The sequence below is a fragment of the Oryza glaberrima genome, chromosome 8 (genome assembly GCF_000147395.1).
Source record: "Oryza glaberrima chromosome 8, OglaRS2, whole genome shotgun sequence".
In the NCBI taxonomy this organism is placed as follows: Eukaryota; Viridiplantae; Streptophyta; class Magnoliopsida; order Poales; family Poaceae; genus Oryza; species Oryza glaberrima.
The window spans coordinates 24,640,356-24,660,557 of NC_068333.1; the positions used below are offsets into that span (position 1 = coordinate 24,640,356).

General features: G+C 39.4%; 2 protein-coding genes across 5 annotated transcripts; one reads left to right on the forward strand and one right to left on the reverse strand.

Annotated features, from left to right (window-relative positions):
* The first annotated feature begins 276 nt into the window (after positions 1 to 276).
* On the forward strand, positions 277 to 7,122 carry LOC127781410 (probable rhamnogalacturonate lyase B). Its single transcript, XM_052308357.1, has 15 exons — positions 277 to 369; positions 465 to 586; positions 3,696 to 3,749; positions 3,867 to 3,986; positions 4,106 to 4,225; positions 4,646 to 4,787; positions 4,930 to 5,100; positions 5,196 to 5,351; positions 5,512 to 5,618; positions 5,742 to 5,832; positions 5,930 to 6,071; positions 6,148 to 6,304; positions 6,399 to 6,515; positions 6,595 to 6,721; positions 6,842 to 7,122. The coding sequence occupies exons 1-15, from the start codon at positions 295 to 297 to the stop codon at positions 7,079 to 7,081; spliced, it is 1,941 nt and encodes a 646-aa protein (XP_052164317.1). The 5' UTR covers positions 277 to 294; the 3' UTR covers positions 7,082 to 7,122.
* Positions 7,123 to 8,989: 1,867 nt separating this feature from the next.
* On the reverse strand, positions 8,990 to 15,340 carry LOC127782291 (protein indeterminate-domain 6, chloroplastic-like). 4 transcript variants are annotated; one of them, XM_052309434.1, is made up of 5 exons: positions 14,603 to 14,862; positions 14,421 to 14,445; positions 13,938 to 14,288; positions 13,457 to 13,853; positions 8,990 to 10,457 (listed from the first exon to the last, which is right to left on the reverse strand). In XM_052309434.1, the coding sequence occupies exons 3-5, from the start codon at positions 14,089 to 14,091 to the stop codon at positions 9,362 to 9,364; spliced, it is 1,647 nt and encodes a 548-aa protein (XP_052165394.1). In that variant the 5' UTR covers positions 14,092 to 14,288; positions 14,421 to 14,445; positions 14,603 to 14,862; the 3' UTR covers positions 8,990 to 9,361. The 4 variants fall into 4 exon arrangements, with proteins under 4 accessions (XP_052165394.1, XP_052165393.1, XP_052165392.1 ...); XM_052309433.1 differs by having other exon boundaries at positions 14,387 to 14,445; XM_052309432.1 differs by lacking the exons at positions 14,421 to 14,445; positions 14,603 to 14,862 and adding an exon at positions 14,879 to 15,340.
* Between the last annotated feature and the right edge of the window lie 4,862 nt (positions 15,341 to 20,202).

Genomic DNA, 20,202 nt, shown 5'->3' on the forward strand with positions numbered 1-20,202 from the left:
CTGTTTGGTAGCTAGCTTCTGAGAATTTGGAAAAGCTCTGAAACCCAGCTTCTCCAGCTTCTAGCTTCTTAGTTCATTTTTCAGAATATGTAACTACATATTCTCAGAAGCTGTGGACTGTTTAGGGCAGTTTCTAACAGAAGCAGCTTTTGGGAAAAGCTGCCGCTGAGACAAGATCCCCAAAAAAAGGGCCTATATATGCTGCTGGTTTCCTGGTTTGGTGGTCTCATGCTCATGCATGGACACGTCCATCTGTGTGAATTCTGAAGCTGCAAGAACCTCTCGCCGTGCTGCATGGGCCATCCACCGGCGACCTCCTCACCGGCCGGCGCCACCGCCGGCGTCAGCGTTATGGTCAGCGACCGATATGTAAGTGTGCTGCTGCTGGTCAGCTCTGCCTGCATATGTTCGATCGATCGATTCATTGCTGACATGATTGATTGAATGATTGCATGCGCATGCAGGTTGAGATTAAAAATGGCATCTTTGAGGTTACACTGTCCAACCCCGACGGGATCGTGACCGGCGTCCGGTATAATGGTGTGGACAACTTGATGGAGATTCTTAACAAAGAAGACAAGAGAGGGTACCTACCTGACAATTTTGCTTACGCTTTTTATCCTCTCTTTGATATGTTTAAGTAGCATAGAGGCTCACGCAAATTACGTGGCTAGCATCGTTAGATTTTTTTTTTCTCATTTAATAGCTTAAATATTTTCACATTTTATTATTAAAAATATATTATAATGACAACGTAATTTTAAACTCTTGGTTGAACTAACAAATGTGTGATATTTTTATTGTATTGTATACGTGATAGCTATTTATAAATTATATTTATATATGGACTCAAGAATAATCTTTTAATATTCCTTAGTTTTTAAATTTCGAATTTCCTTTGTTCATAAATTCTATTTCTATATGGATTCTAGACTACTCTTCCAATATTCATTTTTCTAAACTCTGAATTTTAGTTATTTATAAATTATATTTCTATGTGGACTTTAAACTCTTCTTTCAATATTTATTTTTTTAATTTTGAATCCCAATTATGGTAAATTGTATTACTATATTGACTCTAGACTTCTTTTTCCAATAGTTTTTATTTTTTAAAATTTAGCTATTTCTAAATTGTATTCATATATGGACGTTAGACTTTTTTTTCCCAATATTCCTTATTTGTTAACTTTAAATTTCAGTTATTTATAAATTGTATTCCTATAGACGCTAGTCTCTTCTCCCAATCTTGTTTATTTTAATTTTGATTTTTTGTAATTCTAAATTGTATTTCTATATGGACTCTAAACTCTACTTTTATTTTTTTTATTTTTAAGTTCTAACTTTCATTTAGTTCTAAATTCCTATGTGTGGACCGTAGACTCCTCTTCCAATATTTCTACTTTTTTAATTCTCAACCTGTTATTTCTAATTGTATTTCTATATGGATTCTAAATTCATTTTTCAATATCTTGTTTTTTAATATTTTAATTTAAATTATTTATAAATTGTATGCCTATATAGACTCTAGACTCTTTTTTTTAATATTTATTATTTTTTATTTCAAATTTCAGTTATTTATAAATTGTATTCATGTATGGACTCTAGACTCTTCTCCTAATCTTGCTTTTTTAAAAAAAATAATTTGAATTTTAGTTAATTCTAAATTGTATTTCTATATGGACTCTAACTTCTACTTTTAGTTTTCCTATTTTTTATTTCCAAATTTTAATTAATTCTAAATTTTATACTTATATAGACTCCAGTCAACTCTTTCAATATTCCTTATTTTTAATTCTGAATTTCATCTATTTTTAAATTGTATTCCTATATGAACTCTACTTTTTTTCTTTTTCTCCGATTAATATGGGAATTTCTAGGCCGTGAGAGTAAATGTGGTGGACCGTAGACTCTTCTTACAATATTTCTACTGTTCTAATTCTCAATATGTTATTTCTAATTGTATTTCTATCTAGACTCTAAATTCATTTTTTAATATTTTGTTTTTTTAATTGTGAATTCAAATTATTTATAAATTGTATTCCTATATAGATTCTAGACTTTCTTTCTAAATATTTCTTGTTTTTTATTTTGAATTTCAGTTGTTTATAAATTATATTTATATATAGACTCTTGACTCTTCTCCCAATCTTGCTTTTTTATTTCGAATTTTAGTTATTTCTAAATTTTATTTCTACTAAAAAAATGCTCGTGCGTTGCAACGGGTGAAATCTATTTTAATCTTATTGTTGTTATACGGTTTAGTTAAGGTGAGATTAACCGTGGGAATTTGCTTGAATATATATATTTTAAAAAGTCATGAGCTGCAATTAGGATTCTTGTGCACATAATATAATTAACTTTAATTTTTAAATTAAAAACTGGTTCATTATAAGATTTTATAATCAACAAAAATTTGTTGAAGAAAGAGGTACTATAGTTTTGAGTTTTCATCAACCGGATGTGTATGGTCCGTGCTAGTGGTCGAGAAAAAAAAATTTGCGCGCAAATATGATTTGACAGGAGGGAGGGAAAGTAGACTTATTCCAGGAGAGGCCCATAAAAAGTAGATTTATTCCAGGAGAGGCCCATAGACACAGTGCAAGTAATATAGGTGTAAAAAGGAGAGAGAGGTGATTACATGGAAGATACATATACTATATCAACCGCGGTTTTGACCCGACAATTAAACGGATCCCCTGAAATCCTTACGTATTTTTTTTATTAGGTACAGAGGTATATATTAGAATTAGAATTAAATAACATGTTATTATTAAAATAAAATACAAAATACATTTTTTATTAAATTCTTCATGAATGAACCACACTATCTAGAATTGTTTTGAATTTTTCAAAGCTCAATTGCTAATTTTAATAATACAAATATTATTTTAATAATTAATTTAAAGTAAAAACAAACTTAAAAACCCTCTCCTAAGTCTGGGCAAATCTGGCCCATTCTTCTTCTCCTCCCTCTTGGGCTGCCATCCCTCCCTATTGGGCCGTCATCATTATCTCCACTTGGGCCCAGCAGCCACCTCTCTTCCTTTCCTCCTTCTTGGGCCACCATCCTCGGGCCCAACAGCCATGCCAACCCATGAAAAGAAGCAGATGGGAATAAAACCGAAAAAGACGACGGAAAAAAAAGGAAAACGGCGAAAAAAACGCACGGACGAAAAAAAATTGTCGGAAAACTTATGTATTTTTAATTAGGTATATATATATATATATAGGTATAGATATAGATATAGATATAGATATGAACTCTAACTTCTACTTTTAGTTCTCCTATTTTTTAATTCTGAATTTTAATTAATTCCAAATTGTATACTTGTATGGACTCTAGTCTACTCTTTCAATATTCCTTATTTTTAATTCCGAATTTCATCTATTTTTAAATTGTATTCCTATATGGACTCTACCTTTCTTTTTTTTCCGATTAATGTGGGAATTTCTAGGTCAGAAGAGCAAACGTGGTGGCTTCTTTTTTATTACTTTAATAAGATAATAGATAATTAGCAAGTACAATAGTTTGGTACTACTTGGATCTTGCCACATCCTACCAGTGTACATTTGTTAATTGTTATTGAGCTACTTTGCCAATTTAAAACTAAAGAAGAAATATTTTAGTCCTCATTCAAGTATAGGCTGCAACTGAGGTTATAGTCAATTGGTCATAAGGTGTTGTATGTTGTCAGGTACTGGGACCTTGTTTGGAGTAAACTGGGAGAAAGAACTGGCATATTTGATGTGTAAGGGTTCTCAATTCACTCCTCAGATTTCAGGCATCAGTTCTGTGCCTCCATATGAATACACTTTTTGTGCTAGAGAGAGCCCAGATGTAGCTGACATTGAACGTTGTTACGCAGAATAAAAGGGACAGAGTTCCGAATCATATATCAGGATGAAAACCAGGCAGAGGTCTCGTTCGTCAGAACATGGGATCCTTCTCTGGAAGGCAAAGCTGTTCCCTTGAACATTGATAAGAGGTGATCCAATAGCACAGGCATACAATGGAGTTGTTCTCAGCAATTCATTTGGAAAAGGCAATCATGTTTAACAGAGCAAGTAATTGATATATTTTGACAGCGCAAGTATGTTTGTATAGGTTCATCGTACTCCGGGGCTGCTCAGGATTCTATACTTACGGAATCTATGAGCATCAGGAAGGGTGGCCTGGTTTTAGCATGGTAGAGACCAGGGTGGCCTTCAAGCTTCGGAAAGACAAGTTGTTCTAGTTCCTGAATTTAAGTTTTTTTTTTTCGATTTTGCTATATCTCACTCGAGAGTTTTTTTCTTATCTCACTCGATTTTCTCACTCAAATTTATAGTGTATTTTCTTATAAGTTACAATGTAATTTATGAAACTTACGCTGTAACTTTTACAGTGTAATTTTGAATCTTAAGTTTTGAAATTTATATTGGATTTGGTCTTTTTCTTACAGATATGGTAATTAGTGTCCATTATGGTGTTTCTTAGCTGTTTCTTGTCTTTTACTGTGTCTATTAGATTTTAATCCAAATATTAAAAATCTGTGTGATATGATCATAAAAATATTTCGAAAAATGCATAGATACTCCCTTTTTTTTTAGTTTGCTGAATTATGCTACATCTTACACTGAATCCATTACTTTGGTGCAAATTCAGGTTTCATTACATGGCATTGGCCGACGACAGGAAGAGAATAATGCCGATGCCTGAAGACCGAGTGTCGCCCCGGGGACAGCAATTAGCATACCCTGAAGCTGTCCTTCTTGTGGACCCAATAAATCCTGACCTAAAAGGAGAGGTAAGCTGAAAAAATAAGGATTTTTTTTTTAGAGAACGACGGCAGGAGATCTGCCAGAATTTTAATTATCATTTAAACACTATTCCTGGTAAATTTACAATATCATGAAGAATCTAAACACTGTTACTGGTAAATTGTCAAGGTTGATGATAAATACCAATACTCGTGTGAAAACCAGTATAACAATGTCCATGGATGGATATCATTCGATCCTCCAATTGGCTTCTGGCAGATCACTCCGAGTGATGAGTTCCGGACAGGAGGTCCCGTCAAGCAGAACCTGACCTCTCATGTTGGGCCAACTATGCTGGCTGTAAGTTCAGACATTATATTATATTGAAATAAAAAGTTCAGATTATTAAGTTCAGACATTCTTCTGAAACCCTTTTTCTTTAATCTGATTTTCAGATGTTCCTTAGCGGTCATTATGCTGGAGATGACCTTACACCCAAGTTCTTGACTGGTGAATACTGGAAAAAGGTCCATGGGCCTGTCTTCATGTACCTTAACTCCAGTTGGGATGGAAGTAACCCAACTCTACTCTGGAAGGATGCAAAAGTTCAGGTGACAGATTGGATGCATATTTCTTCTCTACTTTGATATCTTTATTTTATTTACAAAAGTTCAGGTGATAACATTCAGATTGAATAAGTTCTTATTGACAGTACAAGTGTTATGAACACGGCACAAGTAACTTGTAATTTAATTCTCCTTTGGAAAACAGATGATGATTGAGAAAGAGAACTGGCCGTACTATTTTGCACTATCAGATGATTTTCAGAAGACTGAGCAAAGAGGTCGTATCTCTGGTAGACTACTCGTCAGAGACAGGTAGTAATGACATTTCTTTTCCAGTTTTTTACAACAGTAGTAACTAAAAAAGTTTGATTCAGTCCAGATGTAATTTAAATCGAGATACATCTATTACTAATGAATTTATCATGTGTTATATAGGTATTTACATGATGCAGATCTTTATGCTACATCAGCTTATGTAGGCTTAGCTCTACCAGGAGATGTTGGATCCTGGCAAAGAGAGTGCAAGGTAATGCATTCTATATACACACTTTTTCTTTTAGAACAAGCTGGAATACATGTTAGACTATGAAGTATATTATCGATCACATATTCCAACACTGTAGGGATACCAATTCTGGTGTAGGGCACATGATGATGGAAGCTTTAGCATAAGAAACATTGTAGCTGGAGACTACAACCTTTATGCATGGGTTCCAGGATTTATAGGGGACTACAAACTGGATGCTAAGCTAACCATATCTTCAGGTCAGTATCTACCTGACATTTATTCCTCTTGCAGCTTCCAATGAGATATCCTGATATGTTCAGCACTCCTGTTCAGGGGATGACATTTATCTGGGTGACCTTGTGTATGAACCACCGAGAGACGGTCCCACGATGTGGGAGATCGGAATACCTGATCGATCCGCCTCTGAATTCTATGTTCCAGACCCTAATCCCAACTATGTGAATAGGTTGTATATCAACCATCCTGACAGGTGATGCAGACTGGCTACCAACAGACTTCTCAAACATGTACTAATCAAGTGATCATCATTTCTTATCATATAGTGTTCTGATTGTTCGTTACAGATTTAGGCAGTATGGACTTTGGGAAAGATATGCAGAGCTGTATCCAGACAGTGATCTGGTATACACAATTGGCCAGAGCGACTATACCACCGATTGGTTCTTTGCTCAAGTAAACAGGTGATGTTTTCATCTCATTTGAATACAACTGATTACGCAGAGTTACATGATGTGCTTCTAACATCTGTGTCCACTGCAGAAGAACTGATCAGAGCACCTACCAGCCAACCACATGGCAAATAAAGTTCAATCTTGACAGTGTCAGTCCTAACAGCACATACAAATTCAGAGTGGCTCTTGCATCATCCGCAAATGCCGAGTTGCAGGTTATTTCAGAAAAAAAAACACAAAAATACTCAGATTGGCCAATGTCCATTCCTATTTCATTATTTGTTATCATCATTCAAGAAGTTGATACTAAATACACAAAATGCTTGTATTTTCAGGTTCGTTTCAACAATCAGGACAGAACTGCTCCTCACTTCACAACTGGATTGATTGGGAAAGACAACACGATTGCGAGGCACGGGATCCATGGGCTGTACTGGCTGTTCAACATCGATGTGAGTGGAGCTTGGCTTGTTCAAGGGATGAACACCATCTACCTGAAGCAGCCCAGGAACCAGAGTCCATTTCAGGGACTGATGTATGACTACCTGAGAATGGAAGGTCCTTCTGGCAGCTAAGGCCAGTCTTTAGCTAGTTAACCAGCCTCACATGTATCGCTAGTAATAGCTGTACTATGCCTAGGTATGCAGTATGATTTTAAAGTTTAATCTTATTTTACCAAAAAAAAATCCTGGGTTTTGTCTAACCCGGATTTAGCTTATCTGATTTAGGTTAGCTGGTAAAAATGTAAGCTGCCGAAATTTCTCAGAGCATCAGAATTTTGAAAACGATAAGATATAATCTAAATTGGTGATATGTATTGGAAAAAGAAATATCATTTCCTGTTTTAACTGTAGTGTAACGATTAGAAATAATCTAAATTGGTGCTATGCTTTTGTTTTTCAGAATTATCCGTATAGTTTGACCGTTTTCCGTTTCCGATGGATAATAGCCTTACTATATCCATATTCGTCTCTGATACTATCTGAAGTTATCCATAAATCAACACAGTCTATTTCCACGCAAGTGTCTGGACAGTCCGAAACTATATGAACCAATTTCATCACTACCTGTGGATATATATTATAACTAAGCTTTTTTTTTTCTTTCTCTAAATTAGTTCCGAAAAATTGACCTGGCGATAGCAGACCTTTTTGTGCGTTGTAGCACGTAGCATTTCCACTTATTGAGAAGATATCATTTTGTATATAAATTATTCAAGTCATATGAACACGAGCGCGCGCGCACACACACATATATAATGCGAGTGCATATAACACAAAAAGAAATGTTTTGAGTACGGATCGTTATCCTTTTAGGGTTTCACATTTATATATACTTCTTGTAAGCTGTCGTTCGGCGTTGTAACCTCACCCTGATATAGTGAAGATATTAATTTGCTGTTTTTTTCTCTCCTGCTTTGGGAAGGTTTTTCACATTAAATCTCGTGTCTTCTGTGATTGATCTATTGTTCTTTATCTTTTATTTGCCTATTGTTTCCTAACGCAACACACATATATTTTGCTAGTTTAATTAAAATAATAAATGTTTTAACACAATTACATATGCATTGTGGTTAAAAGTAGAAATTATGTAGTCCTCGTACAGCATAAAGAATAGAACTAACTAACGAGGACTAGTTAAAGAGAAAATGTAACAATAACTATTAAGTTAGTGCTGAAAAAACTACTCCCTCCGTTGCAGATTACAAGACTTTCTAGCATTTCCCATATTTATATAGAAATTAATGAATCTAGACACACATATATCTAGATTTATTAACATCTATATGTATGTGAGCAACTCTAGAAAGTATTATATTGTGAAATGGAGGAAGTATTAAGTTAAGTATAATCAGTGGCATATAAGAAATTTGTCTATTTTTTTACTAGAAAATGGCTAGCCCTATTCTATTGAACCAGATACGTGTGGAAAGCATAAATTTGATTAGTACGACGTCCACCGGCCCATCTATGCTGCAGTCCTTTACATAATGGGCTTCTATAATAGCCCATGTCCCACTATAAACCAACCAATGGCCCAACTACTTAATTGGGCCTTCCACAATCAACAGGAGCAGCCCGCTGTAGAGAGCGCAGAGCTAAACTGTACAAAATTGCGTGCATGTTTTTTAAGATAAGAAAAACTTTATTGAACTCAATCAATTAATATCAGTGATAAAACCATATTGAAAATATTCTCGGCATTTGCATAACTTGAATACACAACCAATATTTTCACGCACATAGTATCACATAGCAATACACTCTTGTGCGTGACTATATGTGTGCAGTGTGCGTGTGTGTTCACGTGCCACATTATATTTCTATCATTTGAGCCATTAACTGTTGTAAGATTTTCACAAATGATATGTTCAGACCCAGCCAAAATTGCAGTATATATCTGGCACCAATTTGATATGCGTTATCAAGATCACTAATTCAGTGTGACAATTGTCACCACTTACCAAAATACGGAGTAGTAAATGTACAAATTAAATCCCAGCCAGATTCAATTAAATTTTGTAGCCACATCACATACAAATTGAACATCAAATTGGATTTGGTTCGGCCTTAATTCGGTGTTATTTTTGATGGCTTGCGTGGCTAGCTTCATCCATCATCTCTCTAGAACGAGAAGAAGCTACACTGCATGCATGCATGACTGATCAGTCATTGACAATTAACATGCATTATCACCAGTTGATCCACCTAAATTAAATAATCAAAACACCACATTAATCCACCATTAACTTGATCATCTCATCGATCGATCGATTGATTAACTAGTTCCATGCTTGCATGATGCATCGATGAACCCTAATAATCTGGTGGTTAATTAATATAATAATTAATTAATTACTTCATCTCTTGGTCCAGTGAGCCGGCCATGCCCATCCCGGCGGCGCCGCCGTGCCGCAGTTGAAGCCCCGGCGCGCCGCCGCTCACGCCGAGGAAGTCCCTCGTGCTCAGCTTGCCGTCGTCCACGCCGGGGAAGCCGCCGCCGACGAACACCGTTCCGGCGCCGGTGCTGCCCCCGGTCGCCGAGAGCGTGTTCATCATCAGCTCCCGGAGCTGGCTTTCGTTCTCCGCCGTCTGAGAAGCAGTGCTCCTCGACGAGCTCTCCCCGGACATGATGAACCCGGCTGCTCCGGCGGGCTTACCGTTCAGAGCGCCGCCGCCGCCGCCGCTTCCGAGACCTCTGAGTAGCGAGTTCACGCTGCCGGCGCCGCCGCTGCTCGTCGTCGCGCCCATCTGTGCGGCCTTCTGGAGAAGCGCCGTCGCCGACATCTGCGGCGGGACGGTCTGGTCGGAGGAGCTGTACAAGGACGAGAAGCCGCCGCCGCCGCCCATCATGTTCCCGGAGAAGATGCTCCCCGAGTCGGCGTTGTTACCGCTGTTGCCGTGCTCGCCGCTGCCGGCGCGGGCGCCGTTCCCGGCGGCGACGCCGTTGAACTGATCCGGGAAGACGAGTCGTCCCTCCTGGTGGTGGTGGTGGTGGCCGCCGTTCCCGCCGGAGAAGTAGCTCAGGTTAAGGAGGCCGCCGCCATTGCTCCCCTGCTGCTCCGGCAGCTGCATTAGGCCGTGGAACGCCGGCTTGCCGTGGAGCAGCGAGGTGTGGGCCTGTCCGTCGTCGCCGCCGCCGCCGAGGTAGAACGGAGAGGAGGACGACGACGTCGGCTGCGCGGCGCGGAACGCAGGGGAGCCGGCCGCGGCGGACGACGTGGCCATGAGGTGGTCGAACTGCGCGGCGGCGTTGGCGGCGGTGGTGATGGCGGAGGAGTGGTCCTGGAAGGGTTGGAGCTGGTGGGAGGCAGCCATGCCGGTGAGGCCGCCGATGGCCATGCCGGCGCCGGCGGCGGCGTACAGGGCGGCGCCCATGGGTGGCATAATCCTGCCGCTCTCCTGCGCCAGCGCGTCGCAGAAGGCGCGGTGGGTGATGAAGCTGTCCCTCCTGCATGTGGTACAAAGTTTTTTTTTTTCACGGTGATCAATATGATGTGCCACTTAATTATTAATCTTTATAAGCAAGATATATACTCCCTCTATCCTTAAATATTTGATGTCGTTAACATTTTTAAACATATTTGACTGTTCGTCTTATTTAAAAACTTTTATCCTTAAATATTTGATGTCGTTAACATTTTTAAACATATTTGACTGTTCGTCTTATTTAAAAACTTTTGTAAAATATGTAGAACTATATATATATATATAAAAGTATATTTAACAATGAATCAAATGATAGGAAAAAATAATAATTAATTAAATTTTTTGAATAAGACGAACTGTTAAATATGTTTAAAAAAGTCAACGGCGTCAAACATTTAGGGACGGAGGGAGTATACAATTTACTCCTAGCTAGAGATAATAATGATACTGATCATGATGCTATACACAATGAAGTTGGGAGGAAATACACTACTTGATTGGTTTTAAATTAATTACTTGCCGTTCTATCTTTATCCTCGGTCTCAAACATCCATATATTTGACCATCAATTTTTAAACAGTTGTATAGTTTAGCATCAGTGTGATTTATGCATGTTTTCAGATTTACCTTGAAAAATATCTTCATAATATACCTTGAAAAGTACAGTTTTTCTAGAAACCAATGGCCAAATTAAGATAAACATATTTGACTTAGGAGATCAAGCTAAAACAATAAGTAATTTGAAGGGTAGCAGGTTGGTATATGTGCATTCACATGTTCACCTCAAATTCACTTTCTTCTATTATTCACTTGTCATTTAATTCACTCATCTTGTATATAGTTGTTTCGTTGTGCAGCCAGCACAACATTTATCTTTTAATTAATTAAGTTGATGTGAAAACAGAAAATGTGAACATTATGATTTGTTTTACAGATCAATATATACGAACTTGTCACTCCAGTTATCTTTTTTTTTTTTGAAATTCAATAATACCATCGGTTATGAGAAAAAAACAGTTCGCCAAATTAATAAATGAAGAAATGTCTAAAAGAGCAATTAATCAAACTAGAATATCAAGATCCATTGCAATGCTAAATTGAGCATATAGCTTTCGAGACATATATCATACTGCTGTTTAATAGCACACGAAGTTTTCCCCCAATTTAAGCACTATCTAACTTATACACAAAATTACATAAACATATATATGGTACCATCAAATATCCTTTGCTAACATATATAGCAACAAAAAAATTGTTGAAAATTATATATCTATTTACTAATTAAAAACCATACTAATGTGCATGCATGTCAACATGGAATTTATTTGTGGACAGAAAAAACATTGGCTTAATTTCACTAGTAGTACATGCATGCTTGATTGTCTTTGTACCAATATATCCAAATATATGCGGCAGATTGTGCAAACTGCGACTGTAGCCCATGATCGAAAAGCCAGAAATGGGAAGGCAAAACAAAGGGAAAGAAAGAATGTCAATGCAACAATACCCAAATTAAGATGCATGGTGTAACTGTACTGTACCCTCTCTCTATAACATTCATACACAATTGCAAGCAAGGTTCCAATTTTATATATATACATGAAATGGTTACTAATTACACATGCATGTATGAGCAGATCGATCAGGTCGCCGAGTGGCATCATCAAATGTCGATCGATCCGAATGCAACAACAAGTGGTTCAGGCTGAATAGTAAGCTAACGCAGCAGCTCGTGCTAGTAGCTAGCACAGTCGCCATGAAAAGAATAGAGCTGTCGTCTCTGTAGTCTGTATGCATGGCTCCATCCATCGATCGCATGCAATGCAATGCAAGAGAGAGTAGTACTGATGCATCCCATCCGTCACAAGAGAACAAGCCATGACCATGGCCATGGTCCTTGCTTACATTGCTGTAGTACGAGTATACAGAGAGTACTAGTACTACAGTTGCAGCTAGCAAGGGCTCTTGTCATCACGTGAACACGTAGGGACGATGAGAGAGAGACAGAGAGAGAAGGATACTTGTATCAAGATGGTGCGGATTCCGAGTCGAAAAAGATGACTGGCTTTTGTTTTTCTTTCTGAACCTTTTCAAGAGGAGGAGGAGGAAGAAGATGACCATGGCGGCATGATCTGCAGTGGCCTCTCTCAGCTGGCCTGCCTGCCTGCCTTTGTGTCCCCCTCCGGACAAGAGCAGTTCACGTGTGACCAGCTAAGCTACTAATCCTATATACTCTCTCTCATGGAATGATCAATGGGAAAAGTTAATTTGTTGTAAGAGGAGAGTAAGCAAAGGGAATCAAAATCAAATTTCCAAACAAGAAAGACTCGAGAGACACAACCGTACAAGGCCAGCCACACTGTTACTACCTACTGTTCTTCACTGCAGCATGCGCGAGTGGTGACAACCCTAACCCTAACACGTAGTAGTACTCACCCGGGCCGGCCGGCGACCTAGCTAGCTAGCTAGAGCCATCTGCTTCAATCAAATCACCATCATCTCCATCTATCCTAGTATCTACCAAAGCTATTCATCTCGTGTGCCTTTCAGTGCCCGGACCTCCTCCTCATGAGTGTGTTCATCATGACTCAATGATATGATGAACAAAATATATAAAAGTACATGAAAAAGAATCATCCCAAATCCAAACAATTCTCTAGGTTGCCACATCTTGCAAACTAATGGAATATCTAATAATTCAAGACATACTACACCTCCATCTCAAAATATATACGGTAACTTCTAGCTATACATCTGACACAAGACGCATAACCAGAAGTTGCTGTTGAGACCACAGAGGGACATCACAAACAAAAAAAAACAAAGAATTTAAGAGATATTATCTCCGTTCTCAAATATGAAACTTTTTGATTATACATCTGGCACAGTCATGCACATATACCAGATGCATAGCCAGAAGTTGCTACTGGGACATACGGAAGGGAGTATGATTCGCAGCAGAAAGACGAAGATGACGACTTATATTTTGAGACGGAGGGAGTAGTACATAAAGAGTACCTGGAGAAGAGGGTGCCGCAGTCGCAGCGGTACTCGCGGGTGCCGCAGGTCTTGGAGTGAGCCTTCCAGTCGGACTGGACGGCGTAGCGCTTGTTGCACTTGTCGCACTTCCACTTCTTCTCGCCGTGCTTGCGGGAGTAGTGCTTCTTGATGCCGGTGAGGTCGCCGAGGGCTCGCGACGGGTCGTGGTGGACGCAGGACGGCTCCGGGCACAGGTACACCCGCCGCCGCGTCTCCTTGGGGTTCTTCTGCTTCAGCTTCCATGGCAGGTTGTGCCCTCGCCGGTGCAGCTGCAGGTTCTGCTCCCTCTGGAACCCCTTGTTGCACACCTCGCACACGAACCTGTTCGTCGCCAGCAGCGTGTGCGGCGACAGCGCCACCACCTCCGCATCAGGATCTACGTACATTATCAATTCATCATTGAATTAATTGATCATCTGCGAAATTCATTCAGAGGAATTATATTAAATGAGATACTTGCTTGGATTCCCGGGCTGATTCCTCTTCTTCTTGGGCGGCGGCGTGGCCGCGACCGGAGCAGCCGCGTTGTTCTGCAGGGGAGGCTGCTGCTGCTGCTGCTGCTGCATCTGCGGCTCGCCGAGACCGAAGTAGTGTGCAGACGAGGCGGCTGCCATCTCTATCTCTGATGATAGTTAATCAGCTCAAACCACTGATAGACTAATTGTCTTGTTCTGTTAAATTGTGGCTGAAGAAGAAGATAGGCATGGAATTAATCCAATCCAATTAAGTCACACTCTTCGATAGTAGTATGTGTATCTTGGACGCTAGCTAGTCTACCAGCTGACTTCCAATCCTCTTCGATTTGCACGACCTGAAAATTAATCAAGACAAAATTAAGCAGAGATCCAAGAGGTAATTACATGCGTGGATGAAGCTAGCTAGCATGGAAGATGGTGGATGGATCTGTACTGTGTGCAGCCATAGGACAGACAAACTGACTGACCTGCAGCTGATCGATCAGATCCTCTCTAATAACAAAGCAACAAATTAAATCAAAAAGGGGGAAGGAAACGAAAACGAGAGGGGAATTTAATCAAGGAATTAATAAGAGAGGAATTAATTCACAAGCTAATTAATCCAAAGTTCCAAACAAAAAACATGCAATCGTACGTTGCACATACTCACAAGCAAGGCAGCTAGAAACTAGCTAGCTTGAAAAAAGGAGACTGGTCAATAACATGAGATAAGGCATGGAGACCGAGGTAGAAGAAGAACAGCAACACATGCAGGAGATAAAACCAAAAAAATTAAATCACATGTCATCGATCTGAGATGGAGATCGAGAACCGAACAAACAAGTTAAAGAAAACAAGCTAGGCTCCTTGTTGAAAAAAGGAAGAGGAGAAAACTCTAATTAAGGCGATGGAGATAGAAATATATAGAGAGCTAGCAAACACGAACCGGGGTTATAATAAATTCGAAAAGCCAAAAACGAGACTGCAGCTATCTCCTCGTCTTCTTGCTGCTGGGGCTAGCTAGCTGCTGCAATCTACACTAGCTAGTACACGTACGCTCCAAATTCTCCAAGTTTTGTTTGGAGCTAGCTATAGCACATGATGACGACGACGACGACGTAACTGGTATAACAATCTAGCTTAGGAGCATATGCTACTATATGGCGCCTGTGGCTGGAGAAGAAGAGAGGAAGAAGACGAGAGAGCGAGCGAGCGAGAGGAGAGGAGGGAGATCGATATGGTGTGGATCGAGTAATCGATCGACTCGAGTTGGGTGGTTCGTTATGAGCGAGCGAGCTAGCTAGCTCTCCTCCGGCGCCGGCACAAGGGTGGGGCCCACGTGGCGCGCTCTATGGGCCCACCATGACATAGACAGATGCTCTCGTCCCTTCCACTCCACCCCGACCTCTCCATCCTATACTAGCTCATGTTCCCTGGTATATATGGATCTATCATCTATCTATATCTCCAATTCCCAATCAGATGTACATGTACACGTGACCGTGTACGTTTAGGGAAGCTTTTAGTAGCGGCAATTTCTTTTAAATCTTGAGCTCCCTTAAATAGTTTAATTAGATTCTCACTCTAATACTAGGGATTCTCTGTAGTTATAGAATTCAGAAAATTAACTACTAAATAGAAGTAAAAGATTAAAAACACAGTTTGCTTCGTATTCTCACTAGCTAAGGCTACTCATTAGTTTCTTCCTAGAATCTCGATCTCTCCAAACGTGGCCTAATATCTTGAGATTTCTCGCTCAATCTATATATGTGTGTGTGTCGCTTTCGGAGGGGTAAAACGCTTTTCAATCTATTGTATTATTAAAACATCATTAAAAAGAGACATTAAGTGAACGATGGGGACTATAAATTCTCACATTAATCAAAGAAAAGAAAAAATAGAGTTAAAAAGAGTTCAAATTATAGTTCCCAGCGTTAAAGAGAATTAGCAATAGCCAGCGGTCGGGGCGTAGAAGTAAGGTGACGATGTTTATTAGGACTTCTAAAATTATAACAAGGGAATATGACGAGACAATGAACTTAAAATAGTACGATTTCCCAAGACAACGAGATATTTTTTAATACATTTTAAAATTATGTGTAATTCTTTTATAATTTTATGCGGGTGCTAGGACTGCTAGCCTCATAATTGTACGGGGCGCGGACTACTCCAATTACTGGCTTAAAAAAACGATTGATCAATCAAATTTGAAGCGCTAGCTGTTGTGCGTGGGGAGCTTTTTTGGCTGGATGTTTTGCTTGCCTGATTAATTATACTTGCAGTGGCTGCTGTCAGGGGCATGTGTGACGTGATAACAAACACTGAATCCGCTGTAGAGCGGCTCATCAATCATCAGGCCCTAAATGTTGCGGCACAGAGCATGCATCTACAGCTAGCTAGGTACATATATCCACGACCAAGTTCCATGTGATCATTGCTCATCACATATGTAAACGGGATAAAGATATATATATCCATTTATCTAAACATAATATATATTATATGTAATTGGCTTAGTTAAATAAAAAAATGTTATCTAAATTTTAAAGTCCAAAAACAATTATATCAGGCGGCGGTTGTGCATAGAGGTACATACATGAACATATGGCACGCGTGTAGATTTTTTTTTCTTCGGCGCATGCATATAGCGAAACTAAGTGAAAAATTAAATACGAAAAGCATATATTAATATTATATGCTCCTCATGCAAATTGAGAAAAAATATCTTTGTGCTAAAAGATTAGTTTTGGCATGCATATATATCTCCAAGAGTTTCATGACATTCTTTGTCACATGTACTTTGCTTGTCAAGTGCTTGGCAGCAGGCTATGGCTGTGTTCGCTGCTGGCGGTTCCCATGCGGAAAACGGAACAGTCTATTAACGCGTGATTAATTAAGTATTAGCTATTTTTATAAATTAATATGATTTTTTAAGCAACTTTCGTATAGAAACTTTTTTAAAAAATAACGCATTGTTTATAGCAGTTTGAAAAGTATGCACGCGGAATACGATGGAGAGGGGTTAGGAACCCTAGGTTCTGAACAGACCCTATATAACACAATAAAATACTACGCTGTTGAATAGTAATTCCTCTACGAGGCATGCATAATTGCATGTGATGTGTATTCGAGATCAAAAGTACAGGACAAAAACAAACATATAGAAAAATCAGGAACAGGTACATACTTGTGTGTATATGCAGATGTGCTCACATGTGATATATAATTAGCTGATCATTTCATCTCCCCAGAAATTCCAAAGTAGCAAAGTTTAATTTAGTGGATTACGATGTATAGGAAACAGCAACTATCCACAGAGAGGAATTACACAGTGGCGACTAAAGGACAAAGCCGTGTATTGTCAACAGCACGAAGAAAAACAAAATTCTTGTCACGAGGCTGACTGTAAAGTACAGCATATATACTACCTGTAAATAATCCCTCTCAATTAAATTCAAAAATAACACATGTGCATGAGCAAGATATTAGGTCGACGATTCAGCATCGGGTATAAAAGGGCATCCAAAACCTTAAAATAATCAAATTCAAGCTGTTCCTAGAAAATTCAAAATCTCTACACCTGATATCCAAAAACCTCCCATATGCCTCAAATATTAATTATTGAATCAACTAGACATATATAAATCAAATGTTACGATAGACGACACGAGTTTGATGTTGACGGCTAGCTACTAGATAAACTTGATAGCAGAAGAAAACACAACATGCCATGTTGCCATCCATATGAACCAATCATATATCTCTTGTTTTCTCAATCCTCATTCTGGTTTATTAGTTTTACATAGTAGACAAATAAAGAGTAAATTGTGCCGGTATATCTGTGATGGTATTTTGAAACTCGTCTACGGATAAAACTAATGATACTTGTGGGCTTGTGGGGGGGGGGGATTCTATAGTGTTATTTTGTTTTGATTTTCCATGCATGCATCATCCTGATCACTACTCCAATAATGTCAATACTACCAATAATAATGTGTTAATTTCCTCCATATCTTATATGCTCTCTACTTCTCATCAGTACTACCACTACTAGAACAACGATTTTTGCAGGTAGCCAAAACGAAACAGCAGTTGGACGTGGTGGTGGTGGTCATCATTGCAGGGAGGATTGATGCTGCCGTCGCCACCGAGAAGCCGGCTTTCCATGGACGCCGCTTCTACCACCACCTCCAGCGCCAACATTGTCACCAAGACCACCACGAGGAAGATGACAACAAACAGCGCGAGGAGGGTGCGCCCTTGCCACCATGATGAGGAGGAGGCCAAGACGAGTCGTCGCCAGATCCGCCGCCTCCGCCTCCCTCATCGCCGGATCCACCACCCTCGTCAGCGAACCGTGTGCCACGGCCGGGGGAGCACCGCCGCTGCTCCCTTCCCCTCCAACACTACCGAGCCCCGCCGTTGCTGCCGTTCGGGTGAGGAAAGAGGAGCTCAAGAGAGGAAAAGGGAGGGAGTTGGGGACTTAGAAAAAATTGGTGTTTCAGTTTTCTTTTGCGTCTATTTAAATGCCACAACCAAATTTCACCGGATGGCTTAAGAGGCCCACCTGCAAAAATAAGGGTATTATTGCAGGCGGCCCTTTTAAGCCATCTGCCTGCAAAAATGGGAATAGGATATTCCCAGGCGGTCGGCCATTGGACTCCTCTCCACACAACGTACAACTACACAGGTGGGCAATCGTAGTCGAAAATAAGATCTGCCTGTGAAAATCTATGTGTTTCATTGTAGAAATTCGTTTTTCTAGTAGTATGCCATCCATCATCAGCCACAAGGAGAGAGATGAAGCAATGAGCAATGGATGATCTTCTTCCAATGCTAGCTATCTACTGTGGCTATGAACAAGAAGGCGGACATATGGAAACAAACCTAGCTAAATAAAACAGAGAGAAAAATTTAGATGCCTACTAAATTTGGGCATAAATTAAATAAAAAATCATTTACACTCTTTGAATGGAAAATATGAATAGGCTCACATTTTTCCCAATACTTTTGTAGAGGAAGCTAGCAGGTCCTAGTCCTTGAACACTGAAATACAATATATATGTAATGACAAATTTAATTAGTTTATCATAAATAAAAGAAAATGTTATTAGGGAATAGGGATGGAACTCTGCTAATTAAGGGTTGTTCGAGTTCAGGCTGCTCCTTAAGATTACCACGGTGCGGTTTTATGGATTGGTGAAGCATGGTAAAAGAAGATTCAAAAAGCTTACTTTTCTACATTTTTTTTGAAAATAAAACCTTTCTTTTGTTTTGTTGTTTCTCAGTTAAGATTTTTGGAAACTAACGATTTTTGTAAGTTTTGTCTATGTATAGTATATCTATTTATGGTAGAAGGTCTAGGATCTCTATCTATTATATTGAGACAGAGAGAGGGAGAGAACAAACAAGTGCAGTGCATTTGCACCGGACCTGCATGCAGCTTTAGTGGTTGGCAATTGCCATTCGAAATGAATTAAGAATTGGAATAGGAATATTTTTGTTGGCTACCTTGTGAAATGTTAGGTAGGCTTGCGTCCACGCTTGATTCGATCACATTCGATCAACCAATGTTTATATATACTTTGATGAACCATTAAAAATAAATAAAAATAAACTAGTGGCAGCTGCTAATTAACTAATTAAGCTGTTAGGTTGTTTTAGCTCACAGCAATCTGCTAACCTATATATATCCATCGAAATCGAGTTACTGTGAGAGAGGCTGAAATCGAGTTACTAGCCGGACATGATTTGTAGTATCTGACAATTCTGGCCGTATACGGTCGTTGCCTAGTTTGACGTGTTGACACTGACTTGTTGCGTGCTCACGATTTGATTTGATTCAGAATTGAACGGATTAGTCCTAATTATAAATTCTAGTCAATGGCTGCCGGCCTAGCGCATGCACATCTCCACTTGTTTAATTTCAGCCTAGCTCTCGCTTGTTCCGCTTCCTCCATCTTGCGCAGGAGCAGATCGAGATCAAGCTCTTTTCTACTCGTTCTCCGTGATTTTACCTACTTGCTTGGTGCCATATATAGCCTGGTTTCTCTAGTATCTCCTCTATTCTCTAGCTTCTCCCCGAGCTCATGACATAATCGGATCGAGGCAAGTCGCCTTTTCGTGGAAGTTCATAAAAGACGCAAATATTATGGAAGGAACTAATATCAAATAATTAGAAGGGGTGAGACTTCGAACTCAAGTCATCTAGCCCAACAGAAGACCCTTGGGCGTTTCGCGGAAGTTCATGTCTCTATGAACACAACTTCC